Source organism: Carassius carassius, chromosome 27 (assembly GCF_963082965.1).
Source record: "Carassius carassius chromosome 27, fCarCar2.1, whole genome shotgun sequence".
Classification (NCBI taxonomy): domain Eukaryota; kingdom Metazoa; phylum Chordata; class Actinopteri; order Cypriniformes; family Cyprinidae; genus Carassius; species Carassius carassius.
In genome coordinates, this window is record NC_081781.1 from 15,017,358 (window position 1) to 15,036,549 (window position 19,192).

At 36.3% G+C, this 19,192-nt stretch overlaps 1 protein-coding gene across 2 annotated transcripts; it reads left to right on the top strand.

Moving 5' to 3' along the window:
* The first annotated feature begins 476 nt into the window (after positions 1 to 476).
* Positions 477 to 17,156, top strand: map3k7 (mitogen-activated protein kinase kinase kinase 7). Of its 2 annotated transcripts, XM_059512900.1 has the most exons (17): positions 477 to 1,248; positions 1,643 to 1,753; positions 1,928 to 1,993; positions 2,218 to 2,263; positions 3,429 to 3,567; positions 5,042 to 5,166; positions 6,688 to 6,816; positions 6,902 to 7,032; positions 7,140 to 7,221; positions 8,260 to 8,366; positions 8,455 to 8,605; positions 9,219 to 9,299; positions 12,508 to 12,575; positions 13,340 to 13,403; positions 15,114 to 15,175; positions 15,692 to 15,807; positions 16,836 to 17,156. In XM_059512900.1, the coding sequence occupies exons 1-17, from the start codon at positions 1,165 to 1,167 to the stop codon at positions 17,014 to 17,016; spliced, it is 1,743 nt and encodes a 580-aa protein (XP_059368883.1). In that variant the 5' UTR covers positions 477 to 1,164; the 3' UTR covers positions 17,017 to 17,156. The 2 variants fall into 2 exon arrangements, with proteins under 2 accessions (XP_059368883.1, XP_059368884.1); XM_059512901.1 differs by lacking the exon at positions 9,219 to 9,299 and having other exon boundaries at positions 478 to 1,248.
* Positions 17,157 to 19,192: the final 2,036 nt, after the last annotated feature.

The window sequence follows — 19,192 nt, forward strand, 5'->3', positions numbered from 1 at the left end:
TCCACTTTTCACCTGCTATGATTTCACGTCACACATGCTTTGATAGTTTTTTTGTATATTTCTACTATCATTTCAAGTAATTATGCTTATATATTCTGTCACAATCCTGACATTTCATCTCTGTAACATTATTTAGATATCGTTTAAACATTATCTAATGTGCTGTGGTGACAATGGAGTTGTAAATAAGTTTGGAAATGTATATATGTATATGAATTCCCTGTTTTGTCCCAAATACTCGAGAAGTTCTTAAATAAGAAATTTATTTATTTATTTATTGTAGGCTTGCGTGCATGATGTTACCTGGTGCAATAAAGATGCAACTCCGTAATGAAACTGATCCATTTTTTTCTTCTTATTAGAAACACAACTTCATATAAATGTTATAACATAGCGAATCCGCTGTTATAACGACTGGAAATGATTTTGGCAGGCCTTACTTGACTGACTCCAATCTTGGAGACGTTTCAGTTGGCATGGACTAGAGGGGGCACACTACAAGAGAGCGCACACTTCCTGGAGCATAAACAACCCCTGCAGAAAACAAGAAAAACAAACGAGTCCATGGAGGCGAGAGCTGTGAAGTTGTAGCCCCGCGTCCGATGGCTCGGGTGGTTTTGTCCTGGTTAACGGGACACGTAAAAGCAGGTTTTATCGAGCGGTATCATCGGGTATATAGAAAGGCCGATGTGCGGAGCGGCAGCGGCGTTGTGGAGTGAGCGCTGCGCGGAGGAGAGATCCATCGACCGCCCCAGCGCGAGCCAACAAGCGGCCTTGCGCTAAAACTCAACAGCCGGCGCTTTTATGTCGATAGGATACCCTTAAGTGTACTTCACAGAGACCCAAGGGCGTATTCCCCCTTCTGACTGACAACAATTTCCCGTCGTTTGACATGTCTGGCATACTTTAAACTGGTTCGGAGCTTCTTAGCCGCCTGGCTAACGGATTAGATCGGCAGGGTAACGCTAGCTCATTAGCCGCTAAACAAGTTTTTAAAGTGACTTATCATACACGTATATCTGTGTAATGCAGACCGTGTCGAGGGAAGAGGCTCCCCGGCTTCCGTTTTTATTCTGAGACCATTCGGTTGTGAATTCTGAAAAGTTGTACGACTGTGAAGTCTGTTGTTTGTGTATTAATGTTTAGCTGGCTAACGAGCTAGCGATGTCAATGTTCTCCGCCGAAATGCTGGAAGCACCTGTGTACCCTTTTGAGGAGATCGACTATGCTGATATTGATGTGGAAGAGGTGAGTGGAATGATAAGCAGGTGATACAGTTAATAAAAACACGCTGACAGGAGTGTGGAAATGTCCTGCTAACGTTACCTCGATATCTAATACTATCAGTGGGACATTTGACACTATATTAATATACATAACCTAATTTGTAACTTTGTTTTTTGATAGTGTTTGTCAAGGCACACGTGTTTCAAGTACTTATACGTTTGTTCTGTTGAATTATGTCTTTTCAGTTTGTTTTACGAAACACCCTTACTCTTCTCGTCTTCTCGTTATGTTTAAGTTACCTATGGACTCGTTTGGAGTGTGTGCTAGGCTTGTTTTGAAATGTTCTGCACTGCTGTGAAGTTGTGAATGTGTGCTTTCATTCCGTGTAATGTTCTCTTACATGTGTGTTGTGTAGGTGGTGGGCAGAGGGGCATTTGGTGTTGTGTGCAAGGCCAAGTGGAAAGGTAGAGATGTGGCCATCAAGACTATAGAGAGTGAATCGGAGAGAAATGCCTTTATTGTTGAGGTACTACCAAATTCTGTTTCACTTATTCACATTAGTGACTGTAGTCAGAAACAATAAATTGTGCATAAACAGACATTTGGTCTATTTTATATATATATATATATATATATATATATATATATATATATATATATAAAGCAATTGATTGAGTCTTCTGTATTCTCTCTTCTCCAGCTTCGCCAGTTGTCCCGTGTAAATCATCCCAACATTGTGAAGCTGCATGGTTCCTGCAGTAACCCCGTAAGTCTCTACAACATATTGTGATTTAGTACATTTTGGGAGATCGGGAGATCAAGAAACTTGATGTTGAAGTGTTTGCTATAGTCAAAAAATATATATGCATTTAGCAGACGCTTTTATCCAAAGTGACTTACATTGCATTCAGGCTAACAATTTTCTCCTATCATGTGTTCCAAGGGATATATATAGTTGTGAAAATAAAGTTTGCTAATCTTTTACTGCAGGTATGTCTGGTGATGGAATATGCAGAGGGAGGTTCATTGTATAATGGTAAGTCTTTAGTAAATTATTTGCAACATTTTATTCACACAGTAGCATTACAATATCTTTTAAAAACATGCACAAAAATATTTATATCAAAATCGGCTAGAAGGGTAGTAAATATCTAAAATCTTTTGTGAATCAGCAGAGAGAAAAAATCAATATTTGTCAATATAAGTACTCTACCATTCAAAAGTTTGGAGTTAAAAAGGTTTCTTAAATGTTTATGGATTAAATTGATCAAAAGTAACAATTGTAAAAAAGTAAATCATTATATAAATAAATATGCAATTATATAAAAATAAATACATGCTGTTTCTTTGAAATTTATATTCATCAAATATTCTGTAAAACATTATATAACATTCTCTATAAACATATTAAGAAACACAACTGTTTTCAACATTAGTGATAATAAGAAATGTTTTTTGAGCTCCAAATCAGCATATTAGAAATATTTCTGAAGGGTATTGTGACCGTGACAACTGGAGTAATTACTGCTAAAAATACAGCCTTGTCATGGCAGAAATAAAATACATTTTAAAATATAGTTATTTTATATTGTAATAATATTTAATTGTATAATATTATATTTTTTCTGTATTTTTAATAAATGCAGTCATGGTGAGCATTGGAGAAAAGCAAGATCTGACCCCAAATTTATGAATTGTAGAGTATGGTTTTCAGTCAGGGGTTTGGGTCCCTCTAGGGGGTCTTGGCAAACACTTTTTGGCTTATTAAAATCATGCTTACTATTTTTGAAGGTCTTTTTTGGCTGCCATATTAGGTTTGCCTTTATAAAGGTACATAAAGGAAGTAAGTAAAATTAAAAACTTTGCATTAAGTGTTTACTAAGACAAATCAGATCATAATTAGTTTATTCTGTGATGTGTAAAATACTCTTTGACGTTTATATACAAATTTGCATACATGCTCAAACAATCAAAAGGGATTCTGTTATGCAGTATTTTTCATGATACAGTTTTACCATGTCCTTTACCTAAATATTTCAAAGATAGCTGTTTTGAAATTGCTCCCTAAGCCCAGGCCTATAGTAATAGCAACTGCTAAAGTTCTGTTCAGTGTCCAAGCACACGAGGCAATACCACAACTGAGTGAGTGAATGTTTTGGCCTGTATGTGTGCTTGTGATTATGACTATTTTGTGTTGACAGTGCTGCACGGTGCAGAGCCCCTTCCTCACTACACTGCATCTCACGCCATGAGCTGGTGCCTGCAGTGTTCTCAGGGGGTCTCTTATCTCCACGGCATGAAACCAAAGGCTCTCATTCACAGGGACCTCAAACCTCCCAAGTATGCACCCCCATCATTTCTCTCTCATTTCACTGTCTTGCGTCATGTCAGAGGAAAACACAGAAAATACCTTTTTCTTCTATCCTGTATGTTTGTTACAGTCTGTTCTTGTTGTGTAATGTCTCCATGTCCATAAAGATTTATGGTATCATCCAAGGGTCTTAAACACACCTGATTGCATTGAGTCTTGCCTGACCACTTGTGGTCAAATCATACCAGGTGTAAATAGACTGTTTGTTTTCACTCGTCATGTGTTGATGGGTTTTTTTTTGACTGTGATGGAAACGTTACTGGATAATTCAGGGCTGCCATTAATCATAAATGCTGTCTGGTCCAGGTGTCAGAGGGTATGTTCTGGAGTCTTACGCTGCATCACTTACATCATGGCAGCGTATGGTGTTGTCCAGGCCAGGGCTGTTTATTCATGAGGCTCTGTTTGTAAAAAGCCCTGGCAGCACACCATGGAAATGGTCTGCTGGCTTCTCTCCCAGACACTGAGAATGAAGTTCTCGGGAAGAACTGGGTTATTACTAACATTTGATATATTACAGCTCACTAAAGCTGGCATCAAACCCCCATGAACCGTTCAGAAGTGCTAAAACTGCGTTTAATAGGACTAAAGCACAGTTGGTGACTTGTTAACTGCCATCTGTATACCTCCATTTCTACTCAAAATATTGTAGCAGGTTCTAATTGAAGTGTATTTTAAAAATATGTGGTTAATCTCTTTTTTTCATGCTGGAAAGTTTGGGGTGAGAACAATTATTATTTTTATTATTATTATTTTCAATTTTACTTTCTGGTTAACTGAGAAATGTTTCTTGAGCACAAATCAGCATAATATAAGGTTTCTGAAGGATCATGTGATGCTGATGATTGGAGTAATAAATGCTGAAAATCACAAGAACAACACAGAAACGAATTCCAAAAATATGCATTGTAAGTGTATATTCAAACATAAAAGAGTTATTTTAAGTTGTATTAGTGATTCATAGAATTACTGTTTTACTGTGTCTTTGATAAAATAACTTAAGCTGTTGTGAGCATCTTTTAAGAGAGGTTTCTTTCATAAAACAAAATCTAACCAACCCCAAACATTTGAACTAGAGCGTATGTATTCAGTTAATGGTAAATACTGATTTTTCCAAAGCAACTTACAAATTAGGTGAATTGCAAGAAATGTATAATTTAAAAGACAACAATATTAACAGAAAATAAAGATGTTAGTAATCAGGTTGCCCACTTTATTGCAACTGGCATTGCAATGAATGGGAAAGCACACAGCTGAATAGACTGATAAGAAAAGAAAAAAAAGTAGCAGAATTTGTCATAATTTGGTTAATTAATCTGAGACCACTTTTGCCATAGTATTCCCATGATTCCTAAAAATGCTCTCTGTGAGATTGATAAATATTTAGTTTCTTCCTGGAGACATCTCTGTTTATATCTTTTGTACATTTTGTTTTGCTCCTAGTCTGCTCCTGGTTGCTGGAGGTACTGTGCTGAAGATCTGTGACTTCGGGACAGCATGTGACATCCAGACACACATGACTAATAACAAGGGAAGCGCAGCCTGGATGGCCCCAGAGGTGTTTGAAGGCAAGATTCAGGAACCGTCCATAAACTTTTTTTCAGTTTTGTACAGCCATTAGCTTATAAATCAACTTTTTTTTCTCTCTCCGATGATTCTAATGGCAAAACTTGTTCTTCTTTTCACTATTTTTGTCCTGTTTTTTCATTAATTGACTACTCATAGGCCATTTCAGTCTTCACTATCACTCATACAAATATTTCCCCAAAACCAGAGTTGGTGGACGTTCCTGGTCTAGATGATGGATGAAACCATTATAATTTAATGCATGCTTTCGCAATCAACCGGTAATGGGTTTCAATTTTACCAAACACATTCAGGGGCTCTTGGCTGTCAGGGGGGTCGGAGGAAACATCAATTTGGAGCAGGTTGTTATCTTGTTTGTTTGGGGAGGAGCAAAAATCCCATGTTATTACTCCACTAGAAATGCCAGCTGAGAAGACGCAGCACTGCTCATTTGCCGTACTGACAACAGTATTATCAGAAGACCAGAGCAAGGCAGCTAAAGAAATACTAGTGTGAGGCGCTGTAATTTAAGAATAATAAGAGCAGCAATTAAGGCTCTCCAGGGCAGCATGAGAGGAAATTAGCTCATCTGTTCAAAAAAAGGCAGACAAGATAAAGGCTCCCCCACCCAGGATAGCAGAAAATGAGCTTATGGGAAATATCTTCCATTCTTTATGTTTTATGGTACCATTTGCATCAATAATATTTTGGGCAGCTCGACGCAAATGTCAGCCCTACCAAAAAATAATTAATTATTTACAGAAGGAACCCTTGAAAATACTTTTAGATCTATATTTTACTGTACTTAACATCTATAAATGTTAAAATTAAATGTGATAAATGTAAGGAAATTTCATTGTTCGTCTACTACAGAGAATAATATTAAAAAAATATGAAATATGTATATTCTTTAAGTATTGGTGCACACATTGTGTGGTTGATGGATAATGGAATTGAGTGGGGTTTGGTAAGATTTATACTTATCTTTTGTAACACTATAAATATCTTTACTGTCACTTTTGATTCAAGCAAAGCATCCTTACTGAATTTAAGTGTAAAAAAAAATTACTGATCCCAAACCTTTGTAAAGTAGTGCAAAAAAAAAAAAAACCTGGCTAGGCGTTCTATACTAGACTAACTGAGACTTGTCATGGCACTTGTATACTGTTCTTGTTCTCTTGTTGACCTGACTGCTTCTATTGTTTTCATTTGTAAGTCGCTTTGGATAAAAGCGTCTGCTAAATGATTAAATGTAAATGTAGTGCAAATAACTTACTGTACATAGTTAACTCATCCATGTCAATGTAATCCTTTACTTAAGCATTCTAAAAAAAAAATTTAAGTTAATAATAATAATAATACAAAAATAATTCTCTTTTCCATGAAACATTAAAAAAAAAAATGAGTAGTTTAGTAATCACATGAATACCCAATAGCTTTGAAGCATTTAAAGATTTTTTTTTTTTCAGAATAAAGGCTTAACTAAAATGTGGACCTAAATTATCTGTGTGATTGTGCTGCAGGCAGTAACTACAGTGAGAAGTGTGATGTGTTCAGTTGGGGTATTATTCTCTGGGAGGTGATCACACGCCGGAAGCCCTTTGATGAAATCGGTGGCCCTGCTTTCCGCATCATGTGGGCTGTGCACCGTGGTAAGTGTTACGTTTGCCCCATCTGAGACTCTTTGTCTTTTGGTTCAAGATTAGAAGCTTCAATAATCTTTCTTTCTTTTTGTAGGCACACGTCCACCTCTCATTAAGAATCTACCGAAGCCCATAGAGAGTCTGATGACTCGTTGCTGGTCCAAAGACCCATCGCAGCGCCCTTCCATGGAGGAGATATTGAAGATTATGACCCACCTTATGAGGGTAACACGGCACTGCCAGCATGCTTTGCAAATCATCCCAGTGTTCCTGACTGTCTATTCTGCATCTTATTCAGCCTCTTCACTCTGATCCCTCTCTCTCCCCTCTAGTATTTCCCAGGATCAGAAGAGCCTCTTCAGTACCCTTATCAGTATTCAGATGAAGGCCAGAGTAACTCTGCCACCAGCACAGGTACAGAATAGCATAATAGGTTTGAATAATAAATGCTTGTTCATGGCTGTGTGGGTGAGAAAACAAATGGTTTAGATGCTTTGACTAAAATCTTCCAGACTGTTACACTACCACACAAAAGTTAGAGGTCAGTAAGTTATTTATTTTTTAATAGGACATTATTGAATTTATTCAGCCAGAATGGAATACATTGATCAAAAGGAACAGTAAAAGCTTTTAAATTACAGCTTTTAAGTTACAGATTATTTTTATTTCATATAAATGCTGTTATTTTGTTTTCACAAAAATATTAAGGCGCACAACTGTTTTCTATTAAGTAGGACAACTCAAATGTGGTAGGAAATTTTTCTAGAGCACCAAATTAGCATATAAGAATGATTTCTGAAGGTCAATGTGACACTAAAGAGTAGAGTAATGGCTGCTTGAAATAAAGTCTTAAATATATTAAAATAGAAAAGTTACTTTAAATTGTAGTAATATTTGTGATCCTAGACCACAAAACCATAAAAGTCAGGCGTTTTTTTTTTTTTTTTTTTTTAATGAAGATTTAAATCATCCACTGAATAAGCTTTCCATGGATGTATGGTTTGCTAGGATAGGGCAATATTTGCAAAATAATCCAAATATTAAGAAAGTCGCCTTTAAAGTTGTCCAAATTAAATTCTTAGCAATGCATATTACTAATCAGAAATTAAGTTTTGATATATTTATGGTAGGAATTTTACCAAATATCTTTATGGAACATGATCTTTACCTAATATCCTAATTAATTGTGGCATAAAAGAAAAATCAATCATTTTGAGCCATACAGTGTTTTGTTGGCTACTACTTATGACTGGTTTTGTGGTTCAGGGTCACGATTTACAATATTTTTACTTTATTCTTCTGATCAAATAAGTTTAAAAATCCATTCTTACCGCCCCAAAACTTTTGAATCGCATTGATCTGTATATAGGTTTGGAGTTGTTTGTAATCATTTTAGAAGGGTACTGAAGTCAAAGTCAAAGTTAATTTAAGTAACACATCTCTGTAATCCAGGCTCATGTATAGACTACACATGTACCAGCAACAAGAACGATACGAACATGGAGCACACCAACTCCCCTGGCAGCAATGACACCATCAAGTTCCCATATAAACCAAAGGTAACCCATCAATAGTCTGAATAACCACACAAGGACAGTGTCCACTGAGAAAGTTCAGAAGTTGAATCAGTATCTGTGTATGTTTCAGGGCGACCCGTTGAGGCCTGGTCACCCTCTCTCCAGAGGGGGCAGTGTTGAGAGTCTTTCTGGCAGACCACATAGTTTGGCACATTCCGACAGCAAACGAATGAGCACGGATCTCTCCGAACTGGAGCACAGATTGCCCTTTGCTCCTGCAGGTAACATTTGCCTCCTCAATGCTAAAGCTGCATTCCTTGCCAGAAATTCATTAAGAGACAATGACATTTTACAGTTCATACATACAAGTCAGTTTTATTTACCATTGATTTATTAATGTGGAGTTTTTTCTCTTGCAGTAGACACAAATATTGATATATTGCTATAAACCCCACACCTTTCTATTCCTGTTATCAATTTTGTCCTCAGGTTGACATGTTAACAAAGAACACACACCACTAACAATGTCACTTTTATAGACATTGACCTCACTTTTCTGAATTTGCACTGGCTGAACTGTACCGCTGATCTCAGCCAATGCATCCAAACACACATCAGACATAAAGAGCTGCATGGCATCTCCATTCCTCCTTTGATCTGTCTTTCTGCAGTCACTTGTTTCAGCAGACTTCCCGCCTCTGCACAGATGTATGTGCTTTGTGTATGTGTTTGTATGTGTGTTGCATGTATGTTCTAATGCAGCTGAAGAATGAAGCGACATCTCTTACCCAGTCTGCCTTGCTATCTGCACCACCCTCTCTGTCTCAGTACACACATTGTCTGCATGCCTGTGTTCGTCGCTACATGCGCGTGTCTGTATGTGTGTTTTTGCAGCACGTCCACAATTTAAGCGAGGTCACCGTAAAACGGCATCACATGGCACCATTCTGGACATTCCCAAGATCATCGTCACAGGTACCGGGAGTCCAGGTGCTCCCAGCAAACAGCTTCTAATCAGAGAAGGGCGTCACTGTGACGCACAAGTACACATTGGTTGTTACTCCAGAATGTCTCATAGATCCCCATCACTCTGACTTGGAGGAAAAGAGTAGAAAAAGATGATAAAGAACATTAAGGGATGATCATTATCCAAACACTCGCATACACATGCATTTGTGCTATGGAGATGCTTGTCGCATGCATAATCACTACTGTGGTAAAAGTTCTTGATCGGGAGTCATGTAAACTTATGGTTAAATTAAAACCATATTAAAGCCATATACTCCAGTTGATCCGCTGAAAAAAAATCTTGTAAGTTTGTGCAGTACCATTTGGTACATAATATTGAAAATAATATAATAATTACAAAATGTCAAATGGTGATGGAAATGCATCAGTTGACTGACCCAGATACTGCAAAAAAAGCAAATAAGAATGTTAACCCAGGGTTTAGGAGTGTGTGGCGTCAAACATCAGTTTATGAATATCCAGGATGCATTATTAACCTTAGGTAATTTATGAGCAGTTTGAAACATGAAGAAAGATGACCCAGGTTTTGGTTTATGTTTTAGAATAACCCAGAATTAACTTGCTTAAGTGTGAAAAGCCCTTCTGTGAGTGCAGTTATTTAAATTTATTCTTTGTGTCTTTGTATTTAAATCCAAAAGCAATCGGTTACATTTTCTATATTGATCTTATATCCAGCTAATCTTTCCAACAGGTATTTTTTTGTGTCAGATTTGATGGCGTATAGTGATCCTGGAGTAACAACCATTCCAATCTCTTCTTACTCTCTATTTGCTCTTTTTGATTGTAGTGAACTGTGGGCAATGATTGTCACACCCCATCCTCATGACTGCTTCTGCCTCTTACCACAAGAGGCACCTTGTTAATGCTTTTTTTTTCAATAATCAAAAATCAAGAAAATCAGTGATTTTAAAATGATTCACTTGATCAGCATATGTTGTGAATGAGAGTGGAGATGGGGATGTGGATTGATTGGCTGCCTCAGTCTTCCTGTTTGGGTTTGTAGCAGGTGATAAGCCAGCGTGCGTGTTTGTGTGTGTGTGTCTCTGTCTCTCAGTAGTCGTACACTAACTCGCCCTTGTCTCGACAGCAGAAAAGATATCCCCAAATACTCTGTTTTTTGTTCTTCCCTCCTCCATACACACACGTTCATTAATTTGGTGGATGTGGTTGTGATAAATCTCCTTCACATTGAGGGTCATCGTTATTATTATCTTCATCATCCCTAATAAAGCTGAAGGAAATGGGGACATTGAAGGACTGCAGAGTGGAAAAAAAAGGAATTGCATGATGGGAAGAGGTTATTAATTTGGTGTAACAATGAGAAAATCTGAATTGTATCCCTCCTGCATGCAAGCTCTCATCCTGTCAATCATTTTTGTCATTGTCATAATCATTTTGACATGCAATTGACCTCATCAATGACAATCATTTTTAAATTAAAATTTTAAAGGGTTAGTTCACCCAAAAGGGAAAATGATGTCATATAAAGCCAAGTGTCAAGAGTGTCAGTCGTTATATATACAGTGGCATGCGAAAGTTTGGGAACCCGTTGCAGAATCTGTGAAAATGTGAATAATTTTAACAAATTAAGAGAGATCATACTAAATATATGTTATTTTTTATTTAGTACTGCCCTGAGTAAGATATTGTAGATAAAAGATGTTTACATTTAGTCCACAACACAAAAAAATTGCTGAAACTATTAAAATAACCCCATTCAAAAGTTTGGGAACCCTTGGTTTTTAATACAGTGTGTGGTTACCTAGATGATCCATGACTGTCTTTCTGTTTTGTGATGGTTGTGCATGCCATTGTGTGTGTGTGTGTGTGTGTGTATATATATATATATATATCTGTATAGAAGATTCACTCATTCACATCGGCATAAAAGTTAACGATGTGATGCATCAATTTAAAGGATCGGATAGAAGTTGGCAATTGTATCACAATGCATCGTTTCTAACATTTGCATCAGTAAAAACTTTATTTATATATAATTAGTAGTAGATGTGCTATACTGTTATTATTTAGAAAGTAACCAATAATTTGTGATCAATATTTTATATGTAGATTGAATTCTCTCTAAACTGTTTTTCAAGCGTGTTCTCTCATCACCACTGCTGCTTTATGAATATGATGTATCAAAACCCTACAGAGCCTGAGGCGTCAGAAGGCACTTAATTTAATATTTTCTGTCTGTCTGAACCAAAGAAATAAAAGCCAACTCTCTGTAGTATATTGAATTGCATAGCATCATATTTTTTTCAATTGCATTGTATTTCATTTAATCACATAGTGTTTAATCGAATGGAATGGGATTGCCCTGCATCGTAATAGGGGTGAATCATATTGCATCACATTTGTAGCTGCTTCATATGTATCTTTATTGTATTGTTGGCTATGCATCGCAATGTTTATCATATCGGCCTCAGTTTTGAAGATGCACATCCCTTATATATAAATATAACATACAAACACACACACACACACCTGCCACAGATATTTGTAGAGCTTCAGTCTGGAATATTCCTCATTCCTAAATAACTAAATATATGCATCATGTATTTTTCTGTAAATCATATTTAGTAAGTCACAGTCCATCGTTAATGGTTGTAATTCATTCCTGCTGGTACTATTCTAGATGCTCCACCTGAATTATAGTTTGCCAAAAATGAGATATGTTTGTTTTTGTTTATAGGCTTTAGTAAACTTGTGTAATCTTCTAATAGGCATGATTAAGAGTACAGCTCCTATCATCATTGCTGCTTCATTTTCTATAAATACAAACTTTTTAACTTGCAAACCCCGCCCAAAAAATCATCACTCAATCATAAGAGCTGTCCAATCAGTGCAGGCCAAGCTGCCCGTGTGATTCTGTAGGTGTGGTCTAATGATTTTGGGGTAGGGTGTGTGTCTGTGTTTGTGTGTGTTATGCTGGGATGGCCTTGTGAGGGGTTTGGTCACGTGAAGGCCATGTTAGAGGAGATGCTGTCATGGTAGTGAGTTGGGGATTTAATCAGTGCAGCTGTCTGAGTGTCACATCCCTCTTGCTCCAGCCCTGGGGCGAGAGCTCATGCACTACAAATAAGACTTATCAGATTCCTCTTTTCTTTCCTTTTTCTTTCCTTTTTCTTTCTTTCGTCTCTTTTTGCAGCAACCTGTGAGCCTCATAGACGCAGATCAGTGCAGGACCTTCCTCCCATTGTTACGGAGTCCAGTCAGGTAGGATGCTTCAATTTAACACTTTAAGTGGTGCAATGTTTAAGAAACTGGGAAGAGTTTAGATGCCATTGTTACAGACAGGTAACTAGACGCTGTTCCATGTCTTCACTCTCACATCTGATTATACACTGGGAGGACACAATAGTTTATCAAATAAAAAAAAGAAAGAATGTAAGATCTGCTTTGTAAGAGAAGACAGGGGAGTTGTGGGTCTGTTTTTTCCTCTGGGCTTTTGAACGGTCAAATCCTAACATTATCTAGCTCTCTTCCTTCACACTTATCCTCCGTGCTCTTTGGAAAACAGTAGACTTCATCCAAACTTTAGGAAGTTGATGGTTGAGCTTCTCTTATCTCTTAATTTTTATTTAAGTGCTGCATTTTCATGTGCTTTTTATTCTGGATGGGCGAATTCCATTCATATGTAAACATAACTTTGTACTAGTAATGATACACTGTAGATCAGGGTTGTCAAACTCAATTCCTGGAGGGCCAGAGCTCTGCAGTGTTTTGTTCCAACCCTGCTCCAACACACATACCATGTAGTTTTCAAATAAGCCTGAAGGACTTGATTAGCTGGATCAGGTGTAGTTAATTAGGGTTGAATCTAAATTCTGCATGACTCCAGCCCTCCAGGAATTGAGTTTGTTACCCCTGCTGTGCAAATAGCTATATTGCTTCCTTAACGTGACCATCATAAGCACACTTTGATAAGGGCCTTTTATGAAAGGATATATATAGCTGACATATTGTTTGACCAATTACAGGATAGTAGGAACAACAGCAGACCATCCAGTCCCAGTGTGAGGATGATTACGCCAGACAGGACAGGTACAGAGTCTACAATTTTCCTCCTAAGCATCAAACACTCACAAACACACACATCTACATTTAAAAATGGATTGTATAAATGTTTAATAACAGGTAATCAGTGTTGGGAGTAACGCATTACTAAGTAATTAAATTACTATAATTAAACTATAATTAGTTACTATAATTAAATTACTTATCCACTGAAAACGTAAAGTAAGGGATTACTGCTCATTTTTAGGTTATTTAATTAGTTACTTTTACAGTGCTTGCGTTACATACAGTACATAATTTTAACAGTTCTAAAATCAATATTGAATTTCAAACCTAAATTTACCGTCTAAAGATAAAATTAAATGCAGCGTCTTTAACCCTCTGCATGGCAGCACGTTCACTGTCAGTTTTTCCTGATTCACAGAGAAACATTAAATACTCAGTCAATCAATCAAATTTAAAAAGGGCCTACTTTTATTTGTGTACACTGACAGTACCAACAAAACATTGTGCTTTTGTGAAATAAAACAAACAGGGTGCACTTTCTGCTGTTTAGGTCTCCATGAGCAACTTTCTACACATAACAAACTCAGCGAATATTTGACACAGAGACATGAGAAATATGTCTATAGAAAGCTTGTGTCTACTTTCAAATGAATGAATTCAAATCGAAAATAAATTCAAAATATCAAGATTCATCTAATTTTCATCTTTTGAAAAAAGTCCTGCTATGAGGAATTTACCTCAGAAGAACACTGCGATCTGACACTGCTATATTCTCTAAAGATCATTCATGTAATTTATTCTTACCTACATTAGTTAACGTCTTATTTTTACATAAACCTTTAGGATTTTACTACTTGGGCTTTTCCTGAACATCTTGCCAAACTAAAATGTATTGTTTAACTTTTCTTAAGCTTTTTTGTTATTCACATATGTTATTATTCTGAGTATTTCTATTTGTTTACCAACATAAGTTATATATTTTTGTAAAAATGTTTTATTACAGTTGTTTTAAAGCCGAAATGCTAAACTATTCTATGTTTGACTCAAAGTGAAAGAATAAAGAGTTTATAGGGATTTTAAGATGTAGCCTAATAAGCGATTCTAATAATTAAGTTACTTATTGAGTAACTAAGTTACTTTTTAGACAGAGTAATTAGTAAAGTAATTTAAATGCAATATTGATGATGTAACTAGTAATAGGAATGAATTACTTTTTGAAAGTCACTTGCCCAACACTGCTGGTAATCAGCTGGGGTTATAGTTGATACATTGTTCTATGACAGCTTTCTGCACATTTGAAATTACATCATTGCAGATTGTGACATTTTGTAAAGATATTTCTGAGCACGCTGCTTGTGTTCCCTCAGTGTGACCTCAAAGTTCACGTCCTCTGTGTGTTTGTGTGTAAATCAGTATCAGTGACAGTAAATGGCTCAGGCAGAGCCCAGACATTACTTAAGCGTCATCAATGATTTAAGGCGCTTTTCTGTCGGACAGTCGCAGTCCAGGACTGAGATGAGACTAGGCTATTTATTGCTGAACTCTTACTCTCTTTCTGCGGATTACCAGAGTTTACTATCACCATTACACAACAAACTAAAAAACATTTATGTTGCGTAGGGGGGCTGCTTCAAATCTACTTCACGTCAAAATATTATAAATTACCAGATGGAATAAATCAGATCTTCTGTGCTCAATTCATGGTTTTCTGATGTTTCCTCATTCTTGTAGACACCAATGGCTCAGATAACTCCATCCCCATGGCCTACCTGACCCTGGACCATCAGTTACAGGTACACACTTCTAGGTGTATAATTACGATATAATATATAGAGTTTGGTATGCTTTTAAGATTTTTTGGTATGCCACAAAAAATAGGCTAAAATGTAAAATTATGAAATACTACATTAAAATGAAGCATTTTCTGATTCAGTTTTAAGCACAGACTATCCTAAATGTATGACAAGAATTTTCATTTTGGTGGATCGCTAATTGTGAAGCATGACTGCACATGCATGGAAACTGTTTAGTCTATATCTGTGGTCTGGATGGTGCTGTGGTATCCCTCCTCTCAGAAAAAAATTCCCAAGATGTAAAAACAGCCCTCTAATTGAATTAAGTCCGGGTTACAGTTTTAATACTATTTATATGGTATAATTCAGTTATAAATACATGGCAGCTAATTGAGAGTGAGGCATTTTGATATTTTTGGAGTTCAGGCCATGACTGGTATAAATATCACTTTTGCATTTCAGATTAATTAGCCAAAAGCAGTGACATTTGGTGAATGAATCTGTGTTTGTTTGCAGCCTCTAGCCCCGTGTCCAAACTCCAAAGAATCAATGGCAGTGTTTGAGCAGCACTGTAAGATGGCACAGGAATACCTGAAGGTGCAGACAGAGATCGCTCTTCTCATACAGAGGAAGTAAGTGAGGAATTAGTTCATACAATATCAACCTGGGTTCCTTGGGGGTTTTATTGTTAATTAAAACTAGTTAACAAATTTCTTAATAATTAAAATATAAATGTGATATTGTTTGAGCTAGCACTGAAATTATTTATGGGAAATAAATAACTAAAATAAAACTATACCTAAATAATAACACAAATCTGTACACATTTTTTTTATATAAACTTAAATAGTATATAAATAATTATTCCGTATATCAGTGAAAGTCCACAATTTTTGATAGTAATTCTAATTGCAACTAGAATTTATATATGTAAAAGGTTGCACTGTTATTTAATATAAAAGTTAAATTTGTAATCTATTAAATGATTAAATAGTATAATTATTTAAATATTTATACTCAATAATAATTATTATTATTATTCAATTTGTTAAATATTTTTAAAAAATTATACAATTATTTATATAATTTTTGTTTCAAATATGGTGAAATGCATTATTTACTTATGTTCTCAGTTGTGTAATGTTGTTTGATTTTGCTCCTCCTGAAAATAAATCTTCCCAAACATGTATGACTTTCTTCTGCAGAACACATAATATATTATATAATATATATTTTAATATATTGTGAAGAATGTTGGTAACCAAACGGTTTTTTGTTCCCATTGATTTCCATATTCATGTTTTTGACCATATAGTGGAGTTAAGTGTCGACTGAAACATTTTAAATAAAGGGATAGTCCAACCAAACAAATAAAAGAAAACAGGGTTGACACAAATAGCCTAAAAAAACTGAATAAAGATACTCATCTTTGGCCTAGAAGCATTGTAATTGTTCAAGTAGACATTCTATCGTAAAATTAAGCTGTTGTATTATATTACACTAGAGTTATGGTCATTGCAACAGTTGTTGTTAAAACTCTATTAGTTACTGTTAAATGGTGTGTATGGTAAAGCAGAATTTAGCCTGTACTACAGATACTAAAACAAGAATGCCAGTATAAACTAGATACCAAAGTCTTCTCTAATGTACATCTCTACAGGAAAGAGCTGATAGACGAGCTGGACCAGGATGAGAAGGATCAGCAGAACGCTTGTCGCCTCGCTCAGGAGCACAAGAAACTTCTAGAGGAGAACAAGAGCCTGTCCACCTACTACCAGCAGTGCAAGAAGCAACTGGAGCTGATCCGAGCACAACAGCAAAAGAGACAGGGCACCTCATGAACCCCTTTCATTATGACAGAGCTAGACGGACTCTAGAATCACAGTCCCTGTTATCTTATCCTCTCTAATCCAAACATCAGGGGGGGTTATCTATAGTTTGGCCCAGAAACCCCTGAAATCTGCCTGTTTAAGCACCTAACCCCAGCTGCCCATGCCCCTATGCACCCATGAATCCTGTGAAGATGGTAACCATAGGAAATGTGTTCCACAGTTCAAACGACCGTGGGTCATTTCCCTGTGCATGCTACGTTGCATGTGCCCATGAATCCAGCAGGATATGCAATAGCAGGGCCACAATTAAAGCTAGGTGGGTGTAAAACACAGACTGTTGGCCGCTGATAAACACAGTTTTTCAGAGATCTACAGGTCTAAACGAGCCAGAAAACACATTTATTTTCAAAAGAGGGCTTTTGAGTATAGAGCTGTATAAAAGGAAATGAGGTTTTTCCCCTTCCTTGAACATCCCAGAATGCCCTGTGGGAGTTGGTCCTTGAGAATGTGATCGCAAAGTTACATACAAAAGCTAATTATATCATTTTAAATTTAGATTTTTATTTTGTTGCTTTCACTTTGCGTGTACTTTCATTTTAACCCCTTTTTATGCAACAACAATAACAAAAAAAAAATGCTTTACTTGTTTCCTTTTTTTGATTAGTCCGCCCTAAAAAGTGTTATAATGTATCGATTCAAATCGGGGGATGTATCTTACATATGCCTTGCATGTTGACCTTGTGTTTATGGACAAACAAGGGATGATCTGTGTGTATGTGCGGTTTGTAATCTGCTTCCTTTGACATCCCGTTTGAAAACCATCGCTCTAAGTGAACAAAAAACAAATGGACTTGAGTGTATGTGAAACATTTTAATCATGACTTCAGTATTCTTGTTTCTTTGCTTTATTTAACTGTGTATGGTAATTTAACCAGGGTTTTCAGAGATCCGCTTCATAGTTTTTGTTGCAAGTGTGGGAAAGAAGCTCTTCTAGTTCTAGTTCACATGATGCCTTAGAGTTGAATCGCTTGCATTTTACTTGACTTGTTTTGTTGCTGTCTGGCAGCAAAACCGCTCACACTTTGCAATTAGGCACGATTAATGCAATTAGGAGTTTAGAAATGTGAGTGAGAGTTTTCAAAGGCTTGCTAAGGCAACATGAATGAAATCGAGAGCAGCCAGATTACGGTCTGATCTGAATGATCTTGTCAATATGCTGCAGAAATCACGAAATTATGATAAGGGGCAGTCGACCCACTCTGGTTCCTGTTAGTTCAGTTCCTCATTCTTACCACTAATTTTACATCCCTATACTTCATTTAACAGAAATCATAGCCGGATTGTTACATTAAGTTTAAATTCCTTTTAGATGTCACACTTTGTTTACTTTGTTGCCCCCAGCACAACTCAACCCACATATTTGCACAATCCCACCATGACTGGTTCTCGAGGAATGCTCACTTTACCGTGAAAATCTTGAGCGGGGGAAAGTCACATTCGGATGTTCAAGATCTTCAAGTGAGGTCACTGGGAATCTTTTTGTTTAACAGTGAAGTGGTCTATTATTATTTGTTCTTTCTTGGAGTTCAGTGTTCATAATAAGTTTCTGTACTATGTGCTGTAAATAAGATGTCTGATTTCTTAAGCTGTTGGGAACGGGAATACACAGGTGAAGGTCGCATCTTGAAATAAATCAAACAGGTAAACATGCTTCGGGACTGTCTGTGCTGTTTCTGATCTGCACTTCAACATTTTATAAACAGGATGTACATTATATGTACACTACTATCACATTTTATCAGCAACTGAGTTTTATAATAAATCTTTCATTAGAGTAGTCATATTAAGGATGGCAGGATGATCCTTAAATTCCATTTAATAGTTGTACATTTACAAAATCTAAATAGGATAATTTGATCATTTAAAAATGTTTAACAATAATACTTAAATTCTATATTTAGTCATATTTGAGGTTCGGTAGATTAAGGGATAGTTCACCCAAACATTTTGTAATTTCAAACTTTGTTGTTTATTTATTGTGTTGAATATATTTTGTTGATGGAAACAGTTTATGGTCCCCATTAACTTCCATAGTATTTCTTTCCCTACAATGGAAGTCAATGGGGACCAACAACTGTTCTTCAAAATTCTTCTAATCAAATCTTCTGTTCAACATAAGAAAGAA

Bases quoted from the DNA above. Each gene is read 5' to 3' on its own strand.
- map3k7 (XM_059512900.1), top strand. From the start codon at position 1,165: ATGTCAATGTTCTCCGCCGAAATGCTGGAAGCACCTGTGTACCCTTTT. The intron at 7,033-7,139 runs GTAACACGGCAC...TCTCCCCTCTAG, and splicing joins TTATGACCCACCTTATGAGG to TATTTCCCAGGATCAGAAGA. The intron at 8,367-8,454 runs GTAACCCATCAA...TGTATGTTTCAG, and splicing joins AGTTCCCATATAAACCAAAG to GGCGACCCGTTGAGGCCTGG.